The following is a 21122-nucleotide window of genomic DNA, read 5'->3' as shown; positions in this document are numbered from 1 at the left end:
TTCCAGTTTCTTACCAAGAATGTCTATGAATTGTTGCTTGTTCTCCTTGTTCAGAAGAAACTCTTCCTTCTTGACAGAAAGCGTCATGGTTTGAGAAAAAGATACCTTCACTGATGGTCGCTCACCCCTTTTCTGATGGGCACAGTCTTTCGTTGAGGGACCTTCACGATAGCCATCAAACACGACGATAGCATGCCCGTAATGCCTACTAACATATTTCAGGTAGCGGTCAAGAATATCCTTGTGCTGTTCACCTGACTGCCACGGTATGCGCTGCAATAGGGCACCGCCATCGAGTACGTATTGTATATCGGACGGTTGTGCAGTATCGGCAGGTGCCAAGGATTTGATTGCTGAGGCTAACGCTGGCTTATTGGCGGACAGCAAGGCATATTTGGTCTCGAACAAAGATGGAGGATATGTGCATAACTCACAAAGGAGTGCTTTGGATAAGTCTCCTACTTCAGTGCCAGCGATCACAAGTCTCTGGAAGAGTAACTGAGGGTCGATATTGATGTCTCCGTCTGGTGTCTTCATTGCAGACTCTGAGTCCATAGTTATGGCTTGACCCTTCTTCTTGAAGCTGTATTCAAGCACACGTTTACCACTCATCTGGCCCAAGAGCCTTTCTCCCACAGTTTTCGCCTCATCAACATTCACCGTTGTCTGGGCAACTATACCAGTGAAAATGTTGTGAAGAGTATCGTCGTCTTGAAAGGGATCCCTCTCATGAAGAAACTCAAGCATTTTCTGGGTATCAGCTACATCATTCTTCTGTCTAGACTTTGATAGATCCTTGTGCTGTTCACTTGTCACATACATCACATCAGTGAGGTGTTGGAGGGCGTTGTTCACCTCTGCAAAGAAAGGACTAGCCATGACCCAGACTGAGCGTTGTGTCTCTGTCATCCCTCGTCCCCTGGTCAGACCACCTGATGTCTTCAGACTTCTCATAAGTACTTGTTCGATGACTAAATCTGTAGACAGACCAGCCCAGTATCTGTCGCTCCGTCGGACAACTTGGAATCCTTGGAGAAATTTCTGATGTACTTCTGGATGGTCCTTTGGTAACTCAGTCATCAGTTGCAGATATATGTGCAGGCACTTTGTGTAGTGTCTGTGTCCGGAAGCTACAAGATATGGAAGCATGGCGCGCAGAATATGCAAGTGAAGCATCCAATCCCCTGTTCTTTCAGATTTCAGAAAAAAACGGATAATGTCCACCATTTCCATGTATTGTAACCACAGTCTCGCTGTCCGTTGATGCCTTATTGTATCAATCACCTGATTGATTTTGTCTCCAATGACCTCCATCACCTTCGATGACTAGATGTCTGACACTGCTTGGTCACCCGACATCAGACCGTCAAACAAGTCACCTGCATCATTGAGCTCTGCTGGAACTGTACGCTCGCTGTCTCCATCACTTGGGAGGTTCATCTGAAATACCTTCGAAGCAAGTTTTGCATTGAGTGCTGCATCAACGAGTAGCTGTCCACGTATAGCTCTAGACACGGCTTTGCCACTCATCATGTGGGTTGTAGTGTTGCTGGCATATGCAACTTCCAGAAGCTCTTTGAGTCCAGTACCAGACATCAGGTGGCCAATACACCCAAGAAAACTCATGAGTGTATGGAATCCCCCTAGTCTTAGAACAATCGAGTGAAGTTTGCTGTCCGCTGGCTCGCTCTTGACTATGGTGAGAGCTTTCCACCAAAGTGGCTGATCAAATGTCAGTATCGGGGTTACACCATATCTCTGCGCATGTTCACAAACGAAATGCAGTGTGGAGTTGATGCAGTCCAAGTCACTTGGACTGAGATCAATCATGGGCAGAAACATTATTGATGCCTCACCCGGATGTTCTCCCTTGTGTACCATCTGCATCATTCCTGTCCAAGAGGGCCGAGGTGATCGAACAGTAAGCGAAACCTTCCAGAGGAGGTCAACATTTGAGCTGATTTGTCTCAAGTCGGTACAGGCTGGAAGCTTCTCGTAGAGAAAGGACTGCATTCCTCCACATGCTGATGTGAAAGGTCGTATATTGATTCGCCCCACTTGTGCGATGTCCTCTGCCGAGACAGCTCTACGGGCAATCTGAAGTGTCCGGACTGTTTTCGGGGTCACACTCGCAATAATGCCCATACCATGGAATGTTTCTCCCATTTAATGTGCAGATGTCATGGTCAACATTGTCCGCCACATATTGGATGAAATGTCCAGGGGTAAAACTAGGGATGTCTGTTCCACACGTGACTGCTGCGCTGCGCTCATACGTTTGCACCTCCGTGTATGAACAACTATACCCATGTGCAAAGAGCGTGTCTATGAGAAATCGAGAACCAAAATGGAAGTGCATATCGATTCCAAGACCCACCAACAGTGGAGCTTGAAGGATCCTAGGCCTCGCGGCTTGCATGATCGCCTGTCCCAGTGAGCAGATTTTTAAGTCTTTTCCTTTCCCCACAAACAGCATTTCGAGCAAGAGCTTTAGTGACTCAGGTAGGAACTTGGTTGCAGCATTGACAGTGGACATATCGAGAGTAGTCGGGTAAATGTCCTTATTTTGAGATACCTCTTTTATGTCACTTCTAATGAGATCAGCAGCTGTCTTGATCAGGCGCAACTTTTCTGTTTCAGGGTCCCTTTCCTTTTGCTGACGATAGAAGTCATGAAGAATCGACGATGCCACACCCCTAAATGTCACAACATTTGATTTTCCATTAATGTCTGCAATTATGATCTTATCACCAAAGTGATTGAAAAGGTTATCCTTAGACAGCGAGCGTACAGCGTAGAGGTGATTGATAAATCCGGTGGTGAGTAAATTGTGGTTGGGGTTGTGTGGGTTAAGGTTGTGATGGTTGGAAATTGGCTTGTGGATTCAAATGGGTTTTTGACATGATATGCAAATGAGCTCTACTTCCGCTGCTTTCCTCCGCTGTTCCTTCTTCCCCGTGAATTGAAGAGGTTAGCGCTTTGGTTAGAAAGGTAAAGAGAGGAAATCCCCAGCTAATCCCACACAAAGCATTGCCCTTGAAACCCACTACACAGAAGGGAGGTATATCTGAACATTTAATCATGAAATAACTAAGATCGGGAACCTGTATGTTGTGTGCCATTGCCATGGGGAGTACCAGTTCACAGAACTGCAACAATACATTTAAAAAAATATATTATTCTATTTTTTTTAAGAAGGCACTTCCAACCAAAGAGTAAATTAGAAAGCATCTGAAAATGAAAAGCCCGTCTGCGTCCGTTTCTATTCAGACGTCTTCTTCTTCCGTATGCTCAAAATAATGAAAACAGTTTGTTTTTTTTAATACAAAATAAAAATTGCTCATTTTATGCAGCCTCGACCTTTTGACCTAAACAAACAATCGGCTTGTAACTTTTGATTGGTGAACCAATTCAGTGACCCAATATGCAAATTTTAAAATTTTCAGGCCAATCGGATGAAAAATGGCAATTTTGCACAACCTTGACCTTTGACATTTTGACCTAAAAAAAACAATTGGCTTGTAGCTTTTTATTGGTTGACCAATTCAGTTTTGTACACCGCACCTTTCCTATGCCATCTCCAGGCATTGCAAATCGTCATTGCCGGGCACCGAAGGGGGCTCGGCAGTGACGCACGCTGAAAGGGAGTACTCAGTTTTCACTCTGGTTGTTTTCTTTCTTGGTTTCTTTCTTGTTTTCTTTCTTGTTTTCTTTCTTGTTTTCTTGTTTGTTTGTCTGGACGATATCTCAGCCATCCTTTGAGCTAGGAAGCTGAAATTTTGGCACAGTAGTGAGCAAGTCCTTTGTCAAAAACATTATTTTTTGTTTTTTGATTAATCAATTAATTGAGGAGTTATTTAATTATTAGCGATTAATTAAGTACTTATTTAATTCATCAAATTTCCTTTCTCTTTTGACCATCAAGTCAGGCACCTTTTGAGTTAGGAAGCTGATATTTGGACATGCCAATGACCAGGTGATTTGGCTGCAAAGGCTATTTTTGATTTATTAATTAATCGATTAATCGATTAATTATTAAATTATTCGATTAATGACAATTTTTTTTTTTTTAAGTTACAGATTCTGATGAAATGGTGGTGGTTTATGTGTTCTGTGACTGAATTGATTAATAATTTAATTTTTTAATGATGATTATTTATTTATTTTCATTATTAATCATTTATTTATTTTCTTTCTCATTTGGCCAATATCTCAGGCACCTTTTGAGCTGGGAAGCTAATATTTGGACATGACAGTGACCAAGTGATGTGGCTATCAAGGATATTTTTGATTTATTGATTAATCATTTAATCAATTAATTATTTATTGATTAATCAATTAATTATTTAATTTTTTATTAATGACTTATTTAATTAAATTTCTAAAAGATACATCTTTGGATGAAGCACTAGTGGTTTAATTATGCTATTAGCGAATTGATTAAGAAAATATTTGTGATAATCTTTTATTGATTTTAATTATACAATTAATCAATCAATTAGCGTACACCTCTCCCTCCCAATGCAGCCTCTGAGCTGCACCGCGGTATTTCCGGGCGCCGGAGGCGCCCCGGCAATGCCGCGCTGTAGCATATTTAATTATTTGGCATGGGGGCGGTGTACTTTGAATGTATCTGTACTTGTTTTATAATTTTTTTGGATGCAAGATCGAGGCTCGTGTAAGAGCTAACATCAATCACAAAAAAAAGCCCGACACACAAAACATACAATAAAGGGAGCGGGAGACAAGATGGGGAGAGAGAGGGAAGCAAACAAGTACAATAGCAGAGAACAGGGACAACGGAGGATCTGTGGGAGGGAGAGGGCTTGGGGGGAGGAGGCATGGGAAGGTGGGGGGAGGGGCGTGGGAAAGGTATAAAACACATGGACACTGCTAGAACTTCAAGAAAAGAAAGAAGTCGGGATTTCAAAAAAAAAGTGGAACTGGGGTGAATTAACCGGGGTAGAAGAGATCAAGGTTTTGGATGGGGGTCCGATATTGAGCACGTGCATGGTCCGATAAGAGATGGTGGTGAACAGTGATCCAATATGCAATTTTTAAAAAATTTCACAGGCCAATTGGGTGAGCATTGGTGATTATATGCAACCTTGACCTTTGACCTTTTGATCTTTAAAAAAGCCCAATCGCCTCCTACCTTTTGATTAGTGAACCAATGCAGTGACTCAATATGTAAATGCTTTACATTTCAGGTCAATCGGGTGAAAATTGCTCATTTTATGCAACGTTGACCTTTTGATCTAAAAAAAACCAATCGGCTTGTAGCTTTTGATTAGTGAACCAAGTCAGTGAGCCGATATACAAATTCTTAAAATTTCTGGTCATTCAGATGAAAATTGATGATTTTAGGTTATGCTTATCTTTAACCTTTTGACCTTTTGACAAAATTATTAATTTGTCTTTTCCATATTATCATAATAAAGTTTTGGTTAAAATTTGATGACAAAACTCAAATGGTAAATTGAAATTTCAGGTCAATTGGAAGAAAATTGATGATTTTATGTGATGGTAACCTTTGACCTTTTGCCAAAATTATTAATTTTCCTTCTCCGTATTATAATAAAGCTTTGGTGAAAATTTGAAGACAATAGCTCAAATGGTAAAAAAGTTACGACAGACAGACAGACAGACAGACACACACACACACACACACACACACACACACACACATACACACACACACACACACACACACACACACACACACACACACACACGTTTTTTTTACTGGGGTGTTGCCTTCTGTTCTTATTTTTAAAGCATGACCTTTTGATTATTTATTGGGTTATCAGCAAGAGGTGCACTCTCAAATCCTAATGGTATTATAAATGATCCAAACCTCAGACTCTCAGGATCATAGGATATGTGCTCAGATGTGAACACCAAGCAGGCCTTCACATTTTCGCAAAATACCAGCACAAGAAGCCTATTCTTTTCAAATCATAACTTTAACATTCACAAACTAAATACGGATGGGACAACTGGCTTGATGTCCCCGTCAGAGGCACCATGTTTTGAGATGTAGCGCCCCCTGCTGGATCCGTTTCACAATACTGTATGGTCTTTCTGTCTCGTGTTGTCTTCAGACACATCTGTTTTGAAGGAATTTATTAAACTTGTGTGGTCCAACAGTGAAGGAATCAAATACAGTATATTCAAAACTAATAGAAGGAACAAGGAAAATCAGACAGGGAGAGTCTGTTGGCTATTTAGCATCCCCATCAAAGAATATCAAATTCCTTCATGGGTTTAATGCAAAGGTAATCAATAACCTTACCTTTTGGAAGCCTTACTGGTCGGTCTATCACTGCATCTCGTGGCTTCAAGAGCTCCATAGATCACAAAAGATCTAATGTTTAAAAACAAATAATACCCGAGAACATGCTTTTCAGTTGGTATCCATGAACATGGGACATGCATGGATGGTCATACCCGTGGGTCATTGATGCCAGTGATGAGTGCCTCAGGCCTGTCAAGCACGAGGAAGGCTGCAAGATTGGCAGTGTACGATGCCACAATGATCATGGCAAAACCGGCCCAAACCATGCCGAGGATGCGTGCCGAGAAAGAGCGTGGGCTGCCTGCGGACCAGATATACAAAAAAAACATCTGTGAAGACTCAAGCCTGCCAGCGATGAGAGGCCCAGCAACTCTTAAGTGACATCAAACAAGGCCAATGTAAAAAACAAAAGTTGTATTTGAAGAGACATTCAAACTGAAGACAATTCTTTCATCTCCAAATGTTTCATCTTCTCAAATACAGCAATTAAACGACATGAAAAATGAAATTGAAGAAAATGACAAATTATTAAATAAAATAAAAAATGATAAAAAATATATAATAATAATAATAAATATAATATAATAATAATAATAAAATGATAATAAAAAATGATTAAAAATATATTATAATAATAATAATAATAATAATAATAATAAATATCGTGTAATAATAATAATAAAATGATAATAAAAAATGATTAAAAATATATTATAATAATAATAAATATAATATAATAATAATAATAAAATGATAATAAAAAATGATTAAAAATATATAATAATAATAATAATAATAATAATAATAATAATAAATATCATGTAATAATAATAATAAAATGATAATAAAAAAATGATTAAAAATATATAATAATAATAATAATAAATATAATATAATAATAATAATAAAATGATAATAAAAAAATGATTAAAAATATATAATAATAATAATAATAATAATAAATATAATGTAATAATAATAATAAAATGATAATAAAAAAATGATTAAAAATACATAATAATAATAATAATAAATATAATATAATAATAATAATAAAATGATAATAAAAAAAGGATTAAAAATATATTATAATAATAATAATAAATATAATGTCATAATAATAATAAAATGATAATAAAAAGATTTAAAAAAAAAAAAAATAATAATAATATTGATATAATAATAATAATAAAATGATAATAAAAAATGATTAAAAAAATTAATAATAATAAATATAATATAATAATAATAATAAAATGAAAATAGAAAATGATTTTAAAAAATTAATATAATAATAATAAATATAATATAATAATAATAATACAATGATAATAAAAAATGATAAAAAATATATATGTACAGTATATATATAATATAATAATAATAATAATAAAATGATAAAATATGATTAAAAATTTAGAATAATAATAATAATATTGATATAATAATAATTAAAAAATGATAATAGAAAATGATTTTAAAAATTAATAATAATAATAATAAATATAATATAATAATAATAATAAAATGATAATAGAAAATGATTAAAATATATATATATAATAATAATAAATATAATATAATAATAATAATACAATGATAATAAAAAATGATTAAAAAACAACAACAAAAAAATACAATATAATAATAATAATAAAATGATAATAAAAAATGATTAAAAAAATAATAATAATAAATATAATATAATAATAATTTTAAAATGATAATAAAAAATGATTTAAAAAAAAATTAATAATAATAAATATAATAAAATAATAATAATAAAATGAAAAAAAAATGATTAAAAAAAAATTAATAATAATAAATATAATAAAATAATAATAATAAAATGAAAAAAAAAAAGATTAAATAATAATAATAATAAATATAATAATAATAATAAAATGATAATAAAAAATGATTAAAAAATATAATAATAATTATAAAATGATAATAAAAAATGATTTTAAAAAATAATAATAATAAATATTATATGATAATAAAATGATAATAAAAAATGATTTTAAAAAATTAGGAAAATAATAATAAATATAATATAATAATAATAATAAAATGATAATAAAAAATGATTTTAAAATAATAATGATAATAATAATAATAATATAATAATAATAAAATGAAAATAAAAAATGATTAACTAATAATAATTATAAATATTATATAATAATAATAATAAAATGATAATAAAAAAATGATTTAAAAAATATTTTAATAATAATAATAATAAATATAATATAATAATGACAATAAAATGATAATAAAAATGATTAATGACATTAAATGAAAATTAATTAAAGACAAATTTAAAAATTTTAGAGTTCAATATATTGCCATTCATGAAGTCACGTATTGCTGCATCTGGTAAAAGAATCATGAGCTGGCTTTATACAAGGGGCATCATGACCTCATTATAAACAAAATGTCTCATCTGTTCATTCTAGAATCTAGACAAATAAAACAATTTGGAAATAATGCAAGTTTGATGTGACCTTCAATTAATAACAAAATGCTCCTCAAAATGTTTAGTTTTTTCAGCGATAGCATTATGTGCGTACTGCTAAGACTTAACAAGATCCAGTTTACCAAGTGAAGATTTAAAGATGATTTGCAATCTGACATGGCCATCAAAACCAACATGGATTCACCTTTCTCACTTCATCCTACTACCGGCATCGAATGTGTGAGGTAATGGGTGGGCACACTCAGACATACAGGCGGACTCGTCCATTTGATACAATCACACTTGCTTGGACGTCAAGGCATGGTGAGATGGATGAGGTGAGGCGGAAAGATGTCGATGGAGAACCTGTCGGGCACAGCACGGTGGGACAAGCGATGGAAGAGTCAATGCGACGAGACGGCCAAAGGAAAGCGAAAACGCATCTCATTGGAGCCCCTTTACAGCCAGGTTGCCAGGACACAACTAAAGGAATTGTTCTTGCTCATACTGACAGAGGTTGAATCTTAACTGAGAGAGTTGGAGTGGGAGGAATCTTAACACAAACGCACAATTTAAGAACAGAACCGTCACATGAAACGGCTCTGATGATAAAAAGAAAGGAGCAGCGTAGATCATAACTTACAGATTTCCTTGTAAGTCAGTTTTCTGAGCATATAACACTTGCTCATAGACAACACAAGTAGGTGTCTAACACTGTGGCTATAACACCCACCAGCACTCCCATTTTCCCTTCATTTCGCACTTCATGGCCGATCCAAGATGGCCGACTGGCCGACATTTTGTTACTTAAACGTGCCCCCAAATATTTCTTGAACATGCATGGTCCGATTTTGTTCAAACTTGGCACAAGCACAGCACCTGACGGCATATACGTGCACCTCACTTTATTTTGCAATCTGAACAAAGATGGCTGACTGGTAGACTGGCGGCCATTTTAGTTGTAAGAAACCCCCGATATTGAGCATGTGCATGGTCCGATTTGGTTCAAACTTGGCACCAGCACAGCACCTGAGGGCATATACGTGCACCTCACTTTATTTTGCAATCTGAACAAAGATGGCTGACTGGTAGACTGGCGGCCATTTTAGTTGTAAGAAACCTCCGATATTGAGCATGTGCATGGTCCGATTTGGTTCAAACTTGGCACAAGCACAGCATCTGACGGCATATACGTGCACCTCACTTTATTTTGCAATCTGAACAAAGATGGCTGACTGGCAGACTGGCGGCCATTTTAGTTGTAAACAAAAAAACCGATATTGAGCACGTCCTCAGCCATGTCTTGGACATGCATTTACCGATCTTTTTCAAACTTGGCACGCAGAAAATGAATGATGGGATACATATGCGCGTAATTTGTTTTTTGAGATCATATCCAAGATGGCCGACTGGCGGCCATTTTGATACTCAAACGTGTCCCCAACAATTTCTCGACATGTATGGACCGATTTTGTTAAAACTTGGCACAAAGACAATATATGAGAGCGTACATATGCAGAAGATTTTATTTTGTAATCTGAACAAAGATGGCCGACTGATGGCCTTTAACTCTGTACAGCAAAATTAATACAACCTCGGAGGCTATGACATTTTATGTCTTTTTCTTCTTGTTATTATTATTATTATTACCTATAAAGACACAGGTGGCAACATGATTCCACTGCACAATCGTTACTTACTACAAGGCAGTTAGGCTAAACAGCTGAACAGTGTTTCAACAAAACAAGAGTCACATGAGAAAGTCACATCGGCATGAAATAACAAACAATGAAAGATGGGAATGTTCCCTTCTAAGAAAACAAAATGGTCATATTGGAATGCAGGTTTAAATATTTCATGTAAGAGTTAAAACAATGCCACATGATGTGGAAATATCCAAGACCCAAACTTTTAAAATACACTGTTTCGATATGGTTCGGTCGTTAGCGAAATCTCAACATGGTAGACATGCTACATGTCCGCATACGAGTTTGCCCTTTTCGCATTCCCATCTGAATCTTCACATCGCATCTCTAGTCACCATCACTCTTTCATTCCTCTTTTCTCCCGCCTCTGGAACAAACTCCCTCACTCTCTTCAATCCCACTCCTCCCTCCAGGTCTTTAAAACAGCTTTTCACCACCATCTCTTATCTTCCCCCATCCAAAACCTTGATCTTTTCTACCCCCATGAATTCACCCCAGATCCACTTTTTTGAAATACCAACTTCTTTCCTGGAAGTCCTGGCAGTGTCCACGTGTTTTTTTTTTATTTAACCTCTCCCACCCCCCCCCCCACCCCCCCTTCCCATGACACACAGAAAATGACACACTCCCTTCCCATGGCACACTCCCCCCAAGCCCTCTCCCTCCCACAGATCTCCCGATGTCCCTGCTCTCCATCTTGGCTCCCGCTCCCTTTATCATATGTTTTATGTGTCAGTTTGTCTTTTTTATTGATCAATGTTAGCTCTTGCAAGAGCCTCGGTCTTGTATACAAATCCCCCCCCCCCCCCCCCCCCAAAAAAACCGGGATTACGATACTCGAAACCCAAATTCAAATCCCATATACAATATGTATTTGTCCTTTGCCCACTAATGCCCTTGTTATCTATAGAAATAACATGACGATTTCTGTCTGTCTGCTTTTGTATCTACCAGTCGGAGACTGGTACAGGTTTCCTGGTACAGGTTTGGTACAGGTTTGGTACAGGTACAGGTTTGGTACAGGTACTGGTACAGGTTTCCTCTACCAGTCGGAGACTGGGAGATACAAAAGTAGACAGACAGAAATCGGACCTCTTCGAGCATAATCACCAAACTTCATCAAAATAGTTACAATACTACTTATGGCGTCTAAATACACTTGCGGGAAAGTGTGGGAAAATTACATGCTTGGTCAGGGTCGCCCAGATAGCTAAGATGGCAGGCAGAGCACTGGTACGGTTCAGCAGAGGACCTGGGTTTGATTCCTGGTCTGGGTGTGTAATCTCCCCCACATATGTCAATTAATTAGTCATAATCCTGTTCATTTATTCAAGCAAAATTGAAAATCATTCCAAACAGGAGAACTACTGTTATTATTTTATTATTATTATTATCATTTAATTATTTATAATATAATCTAACATGTTAAATTCCCATCTGTTAGAATGTTAGAATAACTAATCTAACATGTTAAATAAGATGGTGTAAAAGATGCTGCATCAATGGTGGTAAACTTCCAGAATTTTTTTTTCCTCAAACCGTTAAAATCTTTATTTTATTTCCATTGAATTATATACTTGAACACTGAAGAACGCAAATCGCCTTCTTGGCAATTTCAAACACCTTCCGTTTAGCAGTACTTGGACAAAATATTATGGCATTTTACATCATCTCGACCAATCAAATTTTCTGCTCGCAGACTCTGCCCGTGTGCTTTTTTTCTTGAAACTGCATGGTGGTTCGTGTGCAGCCTGTCGTTGCATAATTTTCTGGGGGGGGGGCACGGCTGCCGCTGATGCTGTGCCTCTCTATAACCAGTCATCTGATACTCATTTTGCCGACGTCGGAAGGGTTAGGGTTAGTTAGGCTGAGTCAACCCACCTGGTGTTAAATCAAACTCGGGAGTCTAAGATCTCAAGCCAGCCACCTTAACAACCAGAACAACCAACAACAACCTTAAGCCAACACCAGACTTTTGGATGTTCTATGAACTCTCTATGTGTTGTTGTTGTTGTTGTTGTTATTGTCTCCACTTCTTTGTGTTCAGCACAGGATTGTTGCTGCACTTATTTGTGTTGCTGCAAAAATCAGCACAGGATTGTTGCTGTTGTTCCATGGTCCCCTGTCCTATCATATGCCATTCCGCCTGATCACTCATCCTTGATGGGGCCGGACATGTTACAATACAAAGTCTTGGTGGTGGCATGCTTCATCAGCCATGGTAAAATGGTAAGTAGAGTAGTACATTCTATGCCCTCGAGTGCTTACAGAATACGTTCTCCCACTTTAGATGTGAAATGTACGCACCGTCACAGTTTATTTACACTTGGGTGAGCGAGCTTGAATTTTGATATACGAGCAACGGTACCTGACCTTCCCGGCGGGGCTTCAATTTGGAGGCCCAAATGAAAAGCCAAAATATCAGAAATTGAAGGCTTTTTTTATTTTAAACGATTTATATAAACATCCGTTAAATCATATCACACGCAAATCATCAAAATCTAAACAGTATCTTACTATAATTCACCAAATGTCCGCCCGTCTGTCTGTCCGTTCGAAGGTACCGTAAAAACTGCCGAACCGATCGCAAAGATATTTTGGGTGGGTAATCCTGGGATCTCCAGGAGTAAAATAGGCTATTTAGTTTTCCCAATTTCAGCTTTAGTCTCCAGCATTCTCAGGTTTGGACTCCCGCATAACATTCGCGTTTGCATAACGTTCATTGTGACGATGTTTTCATTGTGACGATGTATGTGTTCCCGGGTGCCGCACAAACGGCTGCACCGATCGAACTCGGTGACCCCGGACAAAGACCTTTAATAAGGACACGGGTTGAATCCCTGCTTGAGAGAATTCTAACCCATTTCAACTGAAGGAAACACGTGTCGGGAGTACATACGACATAGCGATTGTGAACACGATTATCGATTACGATTCACGATCATCACGATCATAGTGTATCGATCTCTGTGAGACATTTGGTGAATTATAGTAAGATACTGTTTAGATTTTGATGATTTGCGTGTGATATGATTTAACGGATGTTTATATGAATCGTTTAAAATAAAAAAAGCCTTCAATTTCTGATATTTTACCTTTTCATGTGGGCCTCAGAATTGAAGCCCCGCCCGTAGGGCGGGTACCTTTGCTAGTTTATAGAATTTCAATAAAAGCCACATCACTGTTCATATCGGCAAATATTATTCCATCGTGTTTCGAAAAACTGGTAAATTGGAAAAACAATATGGCCTATTTTACTTCAAGGGGTCCCAGGATTACCCACCCAAAATTTTGTTGCGATCGGTTCAGCCGTTTTTACGGTACCTGGGAACAGACAGACAGACGGACAGACAGACATTTGGCGAATTACAGTAAGATATACAGGATGTCCTTCAAATTGGAAAGTAAATGAGCAAAGACACAAAAGTCGAGTCTCAAAAACGTCGAGTCGAGTCTTAAATCAGAATATTCAGGTGATTCAACATACATTACTGGGAGAGCAACAAAAATCACAATGGAGGAAAACTGTTGAGAATTTAACCAGTACCTAGTCCACACCTCACCCACGAGCTATCATTGAATCATTCAATGAGTAACGAAAACAAAGAGCTTCAAACATGGATATGATCAGGCTGTCCCAGTCGTGGGAAGAGAAAGAGATCACAGAAAAAACATCAAAACAGGTGAAAACGAGAACGACACTCGGTAGAGCGCGTACCTCCGTGAGGCTGAACAATTTATGTATTGTATCCCACTGATAGGCCGGATCTGGATTCGGACCTGAACCAAAATCTAATCCGCTTCTTCTTGTAACCTAACCAAGCCATCCACCAAGTTTTGTCACAATCTGTCCACAACCTCTTGAAACATCATACGACATATCATGTTTGGTCCCATATCTCAATGGTGAAGAATCACTTAAAATAAAATTAAAACCTCTCGTATCTGGATTCAGAACTTCACCAAACTCGAATTCATTCGTCCGTGTCACACACCCAACCTGTCCATCAAGTTTCGTCCAAATCGGTCCACAACTTTTTGAGACATCCTGCTCACAGACAAACAAACAAACAAACAGACAGGGGTGAAAACATAACCTCTGCCCACCTTCTGTGGCGGAGGTAATGAACTCTTGGTCAGGAAGAGTAAATAGTTTGGATACCTTTTGTCAAAGTGAAAATGACCTTTAGAAGTCTTTAGATTTTTTTTTGGAACAAAGTCCAAAACGTCCACCTTTCCTGACTTTAATATTCAGATGACCTCTAATTCTCGTTTTCTCTCTTGGATTCCTCACAATGTGCCTCCTCACCCAGAGCAAATATCATCATCAATTGATAAGAGGGGCTAAAAAAGTTGCGTTTGTTTGGTTTTGTCTAACCCTAACAACCCTAACCATAACCCTAACAACAACCCTAACCCTAACAACAACTCTAACAACCCGAACCCTACCCCTAAAAACCCTAACCCTAACCCTAACAACAATCCTAACCCTAACCCTAACCCTAACAACAACCCTAACCCTAACAACCCTAACCCTAACCCTAACAACAACCCTAACAACCCTAACCCTAACAATTCAATTTGCAATGGATGAATGGAGGCTACCACAACTATTACTTCATTCATGGCCTCAATTATTCCCACCTTCTTGTGCGATCGAAATGGGAAGGTCTTTGGCCTGAGACATTTTCCCCCAGTTTTTAACACCTTGGTGATGTCCTGTAGCGTGCCACGCTTTTTTCATCCCCATTCCTCCTCCCCAAACCCCCCAATGAAATGACATCGTTAGCTAGACGGATTTATTTAATCTGGTTTTCATGTAGCGCAGCATGATGGACCAAATGGCCTACTGCATCAAATTTCCATGCGATTCCTTGTGAAACTGGCTGGCCAGGCCTGACATTCGACTGGAGTTGTTATTTGTTCAGGTTGGTGCCGATAACTCACTTACTCTTTGCAAAAGACACTGAAGGATCTTTAAGTTCCACGAGCTAATGATAGCAGATGGGTGCACTACCTCGGAGTCAAGTCTGTGCCGCTGATGCAATGCCCTCTGCTGGTTAGGGAAGGAATTTGGAATTTGTTGATGGTTCCTGGGATATCTCACCTACACTTCGCAAAGGACATCGTGGGATCTTTAACGTCCACTAACGAATGCTGGCAGACGGGACACCCATTTAATGTCCAGCCAAAGAATGGCACACACATGGATGAATCACCTTGCCTGTGAAACACCGGGATGACAGTTTATAGCTGGGTCGGGATTCAAGCCCAGGCTACACAGCTCAGACACGAACGAGTGTGCGTACCTCTAGGCCATCCTGCCAGCCCATCCTCGGACTCAAGTCATCTGAAGGCTCAAAGTATGACTTACTATCTTGGTTTTCCTTACCCTCTCCGATGCCAGAGTTCAGCAAGGTCCCCCAGGAGAACCACATTGCTGAAGAAAGCGTAAGGTGTTCCTCCTCTTCCTCTTCATTGTTCATCTTGAATCGACCAAAGGGGCTGCGAGGCAAGCACACGTCACTGTACAGAACAGCAAGAAGGAAACACCAAGAAGCAGCATGTGCTCCTGGGTGAGAACAGTGTTTAGGTATTCATACGAATGCAGCACCTGGTTGTGTTTTTGCCTCATTTCTTGGGGACATGGCTGCGCTACTCAATGTAGTGCCACCTGGGGGTGAAGCTATCAATTGGGAATTTGGTCGTCTACCGGCACACAAAGGCATAGTGGAGCTTGAACAGGAGACATTACCTGAACTTTTTACAATTATTAGAACAAGAGCTAATTTACAGAAGACAAAACAATGTAGGGTATGGGATTTTAACCTCAAATTGCAGTAATATGAGCAAAATGCTCTGTGGGGGCCACCAAAAGAGACCACCGGTTCAGCAAAATCAAGGCAATGCGACAACTGCTTACCTTTGGATCAGACAACAATCTGGTTTAAAGATGGAAGATTTAAAGGGGTGTTCAACCAAAGTGAATGAAAGAGCTGGGGTGTGTGCATAAGTGCCATAGCAGGAGGGGTGACACAGGGAGGAAATTGCCCCTCCTGCCTCTTCCCAGGAGGGGCAGGGGAGCAGAGGGAGACAATTGCCCATCCTGCCTTTGGCCAGGAGGGAAAGGGGCTAGGGAGGAACAGGGAGGCAATTCCTCCTCCTGCCTTTTGCCAGGAGGGGCAAGGGGGAACAGGGAGACAATTGCCCATCCTGCCTTTTGCCAGGAGGGGTAAGGGGGCACAGGGAGACAATTACCCATCCTGCCTTTTTCCAGGAGGGAAAAGGGCATCGTGTAGGAGTTGCAGGCAACGAAAGGCTAAAAACTTCTTGAATTGTTCAAGGCTCCTTTATTTAGCAAAGACTTAAGAACCCGACAGGAACTCCTCTCTTTATATCCCCCATCACTTCCGCTCGATCCTCTTAAAGTGGAGTGGCTCCAATAACCGAGCGCACGCCACACCCATATCGTCAATAGTCCCATTGGTCCCATGACAGTGAATTATACACCACCCAGCCTCTATGGGGTATCCCCCAAAGTAGGGAGAAACAGGGAGGCAATTTCCCCTCCTGCCTTTTGCCAGGGGAGGCAGGGGGGCACAGGGAGACAATTGCCCATCCTGCCTTTTGACAGGAGGGAAAGGGGGGCCAGAAGGGCACAGGGAGCTTTTTCCAGGAGGGGCAGGGGGAGGCAGAAAGTGCCTTATCATGCAAACGCCCAAAAGGTCTGACGACATTGTTGAATGGAGAGTGTAAGAGCTTTCTAAAATGCATAATATCCTTGGACTTGCAATAATTTTGTCCTTCCAATAATTTTGTCCTCGTAAGTCTTTCGGAGCCTTTATGGGGCAGACCTCTAAATTTCCTCAAATGGATTTGCCAATTCCAATTTGTCCTGGATTTAGTGTATTTGCATTGCGATAACACACAGCACGTATCCTGGCAGTGATTGACACCAATATATTTCTCACTATCGTGATAATATTATTGATGATTCTCAGTATCGCGATTCATTAAAATAGTCATGATCATTGTATAATTCAATTTCTTATTCAATTTGCAAGTTGCTGTTTATCTGCAGATATTTATTTTCCACCCTAAATCAATAAAGGTTTGTAATACTCTCTCTCCTTCTTTTGAGGTTAGAATCCAGGCTAGACAACTCGAAGGTGAGCATGCATACATCTGGACGCTATCCTGCCAATCCTGAAGGTGAAACATTTCATACGGATAAAAAAATCTTGGGATTTAGTAATGGACTAGTTATACCACAGAATAGTTGGGTGAACAAATCTTAAAAGTAGAGTGGAGAGTGGAGACCTAAGATGTGTAAAGTCACCTGAATCGGTCAAGAAGGTACAACATGACAGCTACCACGTGTACAGACAGTCCAACAAGGAGCCACAGCGTGCTCTGAAACGGCTGCATGAACGAGTCCAGGGTGCTGCGTGGAATTTCCTGTACACACACACACACACACACACACACACACACACACACACACACACACACACACACACACACACACACCAATCATTTTGATATATAACACCTCATTCCTTATTCATCACACAAGTGATCACAGGATCGTGTGTTTCCAGGCCATAACTTTTTTGACCATATTTGAGCGTTTGTCATCAAATTTTCAACAAACTTTTATTATGAGAATAATGAGAACAATAAATAACTAGAACGGCACTCAGTAGAGAGCATACCTCCACCAGGTGAACGGTTTACATTTTGTATCTCAGAGTAGACCAGAAAATCACAATACAAATCACATTTAATCAAAATCATCCGTCCACAACTTTTTGAGATATCCTGCTATGTATCGTTTTTGGCCCCATCTCCCAATGTAATCACTTAAAAAATTCTACCAGCCTGATAAGAATCCGGATCTTCACCAAATAGGAATAATTTTCTGCCAAATTTAGTCTGAATCCGTCCACAACTTTTTGAGATATTTTGTTCACAGACAGACAACCAGAGATACAGACAGGGGTGAAAACATAACCTCCATCCACCTTTGGTGGCGGAGGTAATAATTGTGTCAAAATGTCAAAAGGCAGTAACAGTAAGAACACGTATCCCTTATTAGCCCATCCACCATGCAGACAGCCGGGCTTTTATTTATTTATAATCACTTCCATGCTTCTTTATTTTGTCCACTTGCATCTTGAGAAGGAACACTAATTAATAAATTATACTTTAAAAAACTTTTACTTTATTTTTTATTTTTTAAATTAATTATTATTTTTAAATAATTAATTGATCATAATTATTTATTAAGTAATTATTTATATAAAATTATTTATAATTAGAATTATTTAGATTTATTTTATATAAAACTTTATTTCTAAAATTAATAAATTGGAGCTTTTGTTTTCATTGTTAAGTTTGAGTGCAAAGGACACGCAAATGGCCTTTACATTTTGGGATGCTTTCTCGTTTTACCATGCATTAATTCTGCACAAAGTTATCCATAGTAATAAAAGGCAGTGTCCATCCGTCCATCCGTCTGTCTGCCTGTCTCCTCCATAACTCCAAAACCATGAAACCTAGCGGCCCCAAATTTTGTACGCATACACCTGGACCTCCAACAGATTGCATTGACGAAAACTGGGTGTTTGGGTGTGTTATAACATCCTTTTTGAAGATGATTAACGAGGTGCTCAAAAGAAAAAACACGAAAAAGCCTTACCAATAAGGCGGCCTGCCATATTGGTCAGCGCACTGCCACTCGCTGGGTTCTTAAGCCACCATTTTGTTTCGGCCTATTCAAATGTGCCTTGCCTTGGAAACACGATCGATTATCATCAAAATCTGGATTCGGATATGAGGATTGGATCCTGTTGTCTAAATAAATGGCCAAATCTGGAGTTTAATCTGACAAAATTTACCATATCTCACGATTTTTATAACTAAGTGTATGTATTCATTTATTTAAGTGAGGCTGTCATTCTCCTTCTGGGGCTAGTTTTTAAAAATTTAATTTAATAATTTTAACTTAATTCATATGTCCATGGTATAGAGTGTCACTCCAATGTACCTGCGATCTGTTTTTAAAATTCCTCGGCCATTTCAACCAGAAGCAATCAGCTTGCTATTGCTTGCCAAGCCAGCTGTTCTTTAGTCACCCATTTTATTGGAGTGCTTAAGCCGCCAGGCGAGGGCTCTACAAATGAAGTCAGAAATACCTGTGTACTTAATTAATTAGTCACAAGGCCGGGGAAGTTTGGGTGTGTTATAACCCGGTGTGTACCCTGGTTAGAATAGGTACACCTTATCCCTGCGTGTCGTACGAGGCGACAAAGAGGGTTGGCGTCAGGAAGGGCATCCGGCCATAAAAACATTGCCTCAAAAAGAGAACCATGACAATTACAACTACATATGGGCAGGGTACAGCCCGAAGTGGAGATCGGTTTCTGAGGTTTGGGACATGGAATGTAGGGACAATGACAGGGAGATCAGGAGAAGTGGTGGAAGTATTGGTCAGAAGAAGAGTGGACATATGTTGTGTGCAAGAGACGAGATGGAAGGGAAGTGGTGTGAGAATGGTGAAGGGTAGGCAGGGACAGAAATACAAGTTTGTGTGGCAAGGGTGCCCGGAGGGCGTGAATGGTGTTGGTGTCCTGTTTTCTGAGGAGTTTGTAGACAGTGTGGTGAGTGTGACTAGAGTGAGTGATAGGTTGATGATGGTGACAATGATTATTGGAAAGCTCTTGGTGAACGTCATCTCGGGATATGCTCCGCAGGTTGGTCGGAGCGATGAAGAGAAGGACAAGTTCTGGTGTGCGATAGAGAAACTGATGGAAAACGTGAAAGATGAGGAAGTTGTTGTGGTAGGAGGAGACCTAAATGGACATGTGGGATGGAGTATGGACGGTTTTGAGGGAGTTCATGGGGGTTACGGATATGGTGTGAGAAAAGGAGAAGGTGAAAGGATTTTGGAGTTTGCTGATGGAGCTGATTTGTTGATTTGTAATACTCAGTTCCAGAAAGGGGATAATAAGCTTGTTACATACACGTCAGGTGGGTCGACGACAACCGTTGACTACCTGATGGTGCGTAGGCGAGATAGGGGGCACCTCCGGGACACAAAGGTGATCCCGGGGGAGGAGGCTGTTTCACAGCACCACTTGGTTGTCTGCGACATAAGGGTGAAAGGTGCAAGGAGAGCTCGGCGGGTGAAGCACCAACCGAGAATGAAGGTGTGGAGGTTGAAAGAGGTGACAGTAAGGGAGGCATTAAAAGAGAGGCTGAGTAGGGTAGAGGATGATGTGGTTGAGCTTGAACGTGGTTGGATGTCAATGAAAGATAGTCTGTTGGGAGCCGTTGGTGAGGTATGTGGATGGACAAAAGGACCACCGAGGCACTCGGAAACATGGTGGTGGGATGATGAAGTTGGAAAGAGTATTGACGAGAAGAGGAAGAAGTTCAAGGAGTGGCAGAAGGCGAAGGGTACGGGAGCAGAAAAAGCAGAGCATGAAAGTTATAAGGCAGCCAAGAAGGCTGCAAAGAAAGAGCTAGCAAAGGCGCAGGAGGCATGTAGGAAAATGTTCGGAGAACGCTTGGATTCGGAAGAGGGTCAGAGAGGGGTATTCAGGATTGCAAAGCAGATAGCGAAAGAGAGGGGTGATGTGATGGGGGTGAGTTG

At 39.3% G+C, this 21122-nt stretch overlaps 1 protein-coding gene across 1 annotated transcript in view; it reads right to left on the bottom strand.

The window, feature by feature from the left end:
- Positions 1–21122, bottom strand: part of GRIN1 (glutamate ionotropic receptor NMDA type subunit 1) — a 95027-nt gene that overhangs the window by 15654 nt on the left and 58251 nt on the right. The window contains exons 13-15 of the mRNA XM_068109619.2: positions 17805–17923; positions 15858–15970; positions 6451–6599 (exon numbers count right to left, since the gene is read on the bottom strand). Of these exons, the coding sequence (XP_067965720.2) occupies positions 6451–6599; positions 15858–15970; positions 17805–17923 (381 nt within the window). The remainder of the gene's footprint in view (positions 1–6450; positions 6600–15857; positions 15971–17804; positions 17924–21122) is intronic.

This window comes from Myxine glutinosa, chromosome 3 (assembly GCF_964187855.1).
Source record: "Myxine glutinosa chromosome 3, kmMyxGlut1.1, whole genome shotgun sequence".
NCBI classification, from domain to species: domain Eukaryota; kingdom Metazoa; phylum Chordata; class Myxini; order Myxiniformes; family Myxinidae; genus Myxine; species Myxine glutinosa.
The sequence above is the reverse complement of the archived record's forward strand: the minus strand, read 5'-3'. Positions and strand labels throughout refer to the sequence as shown.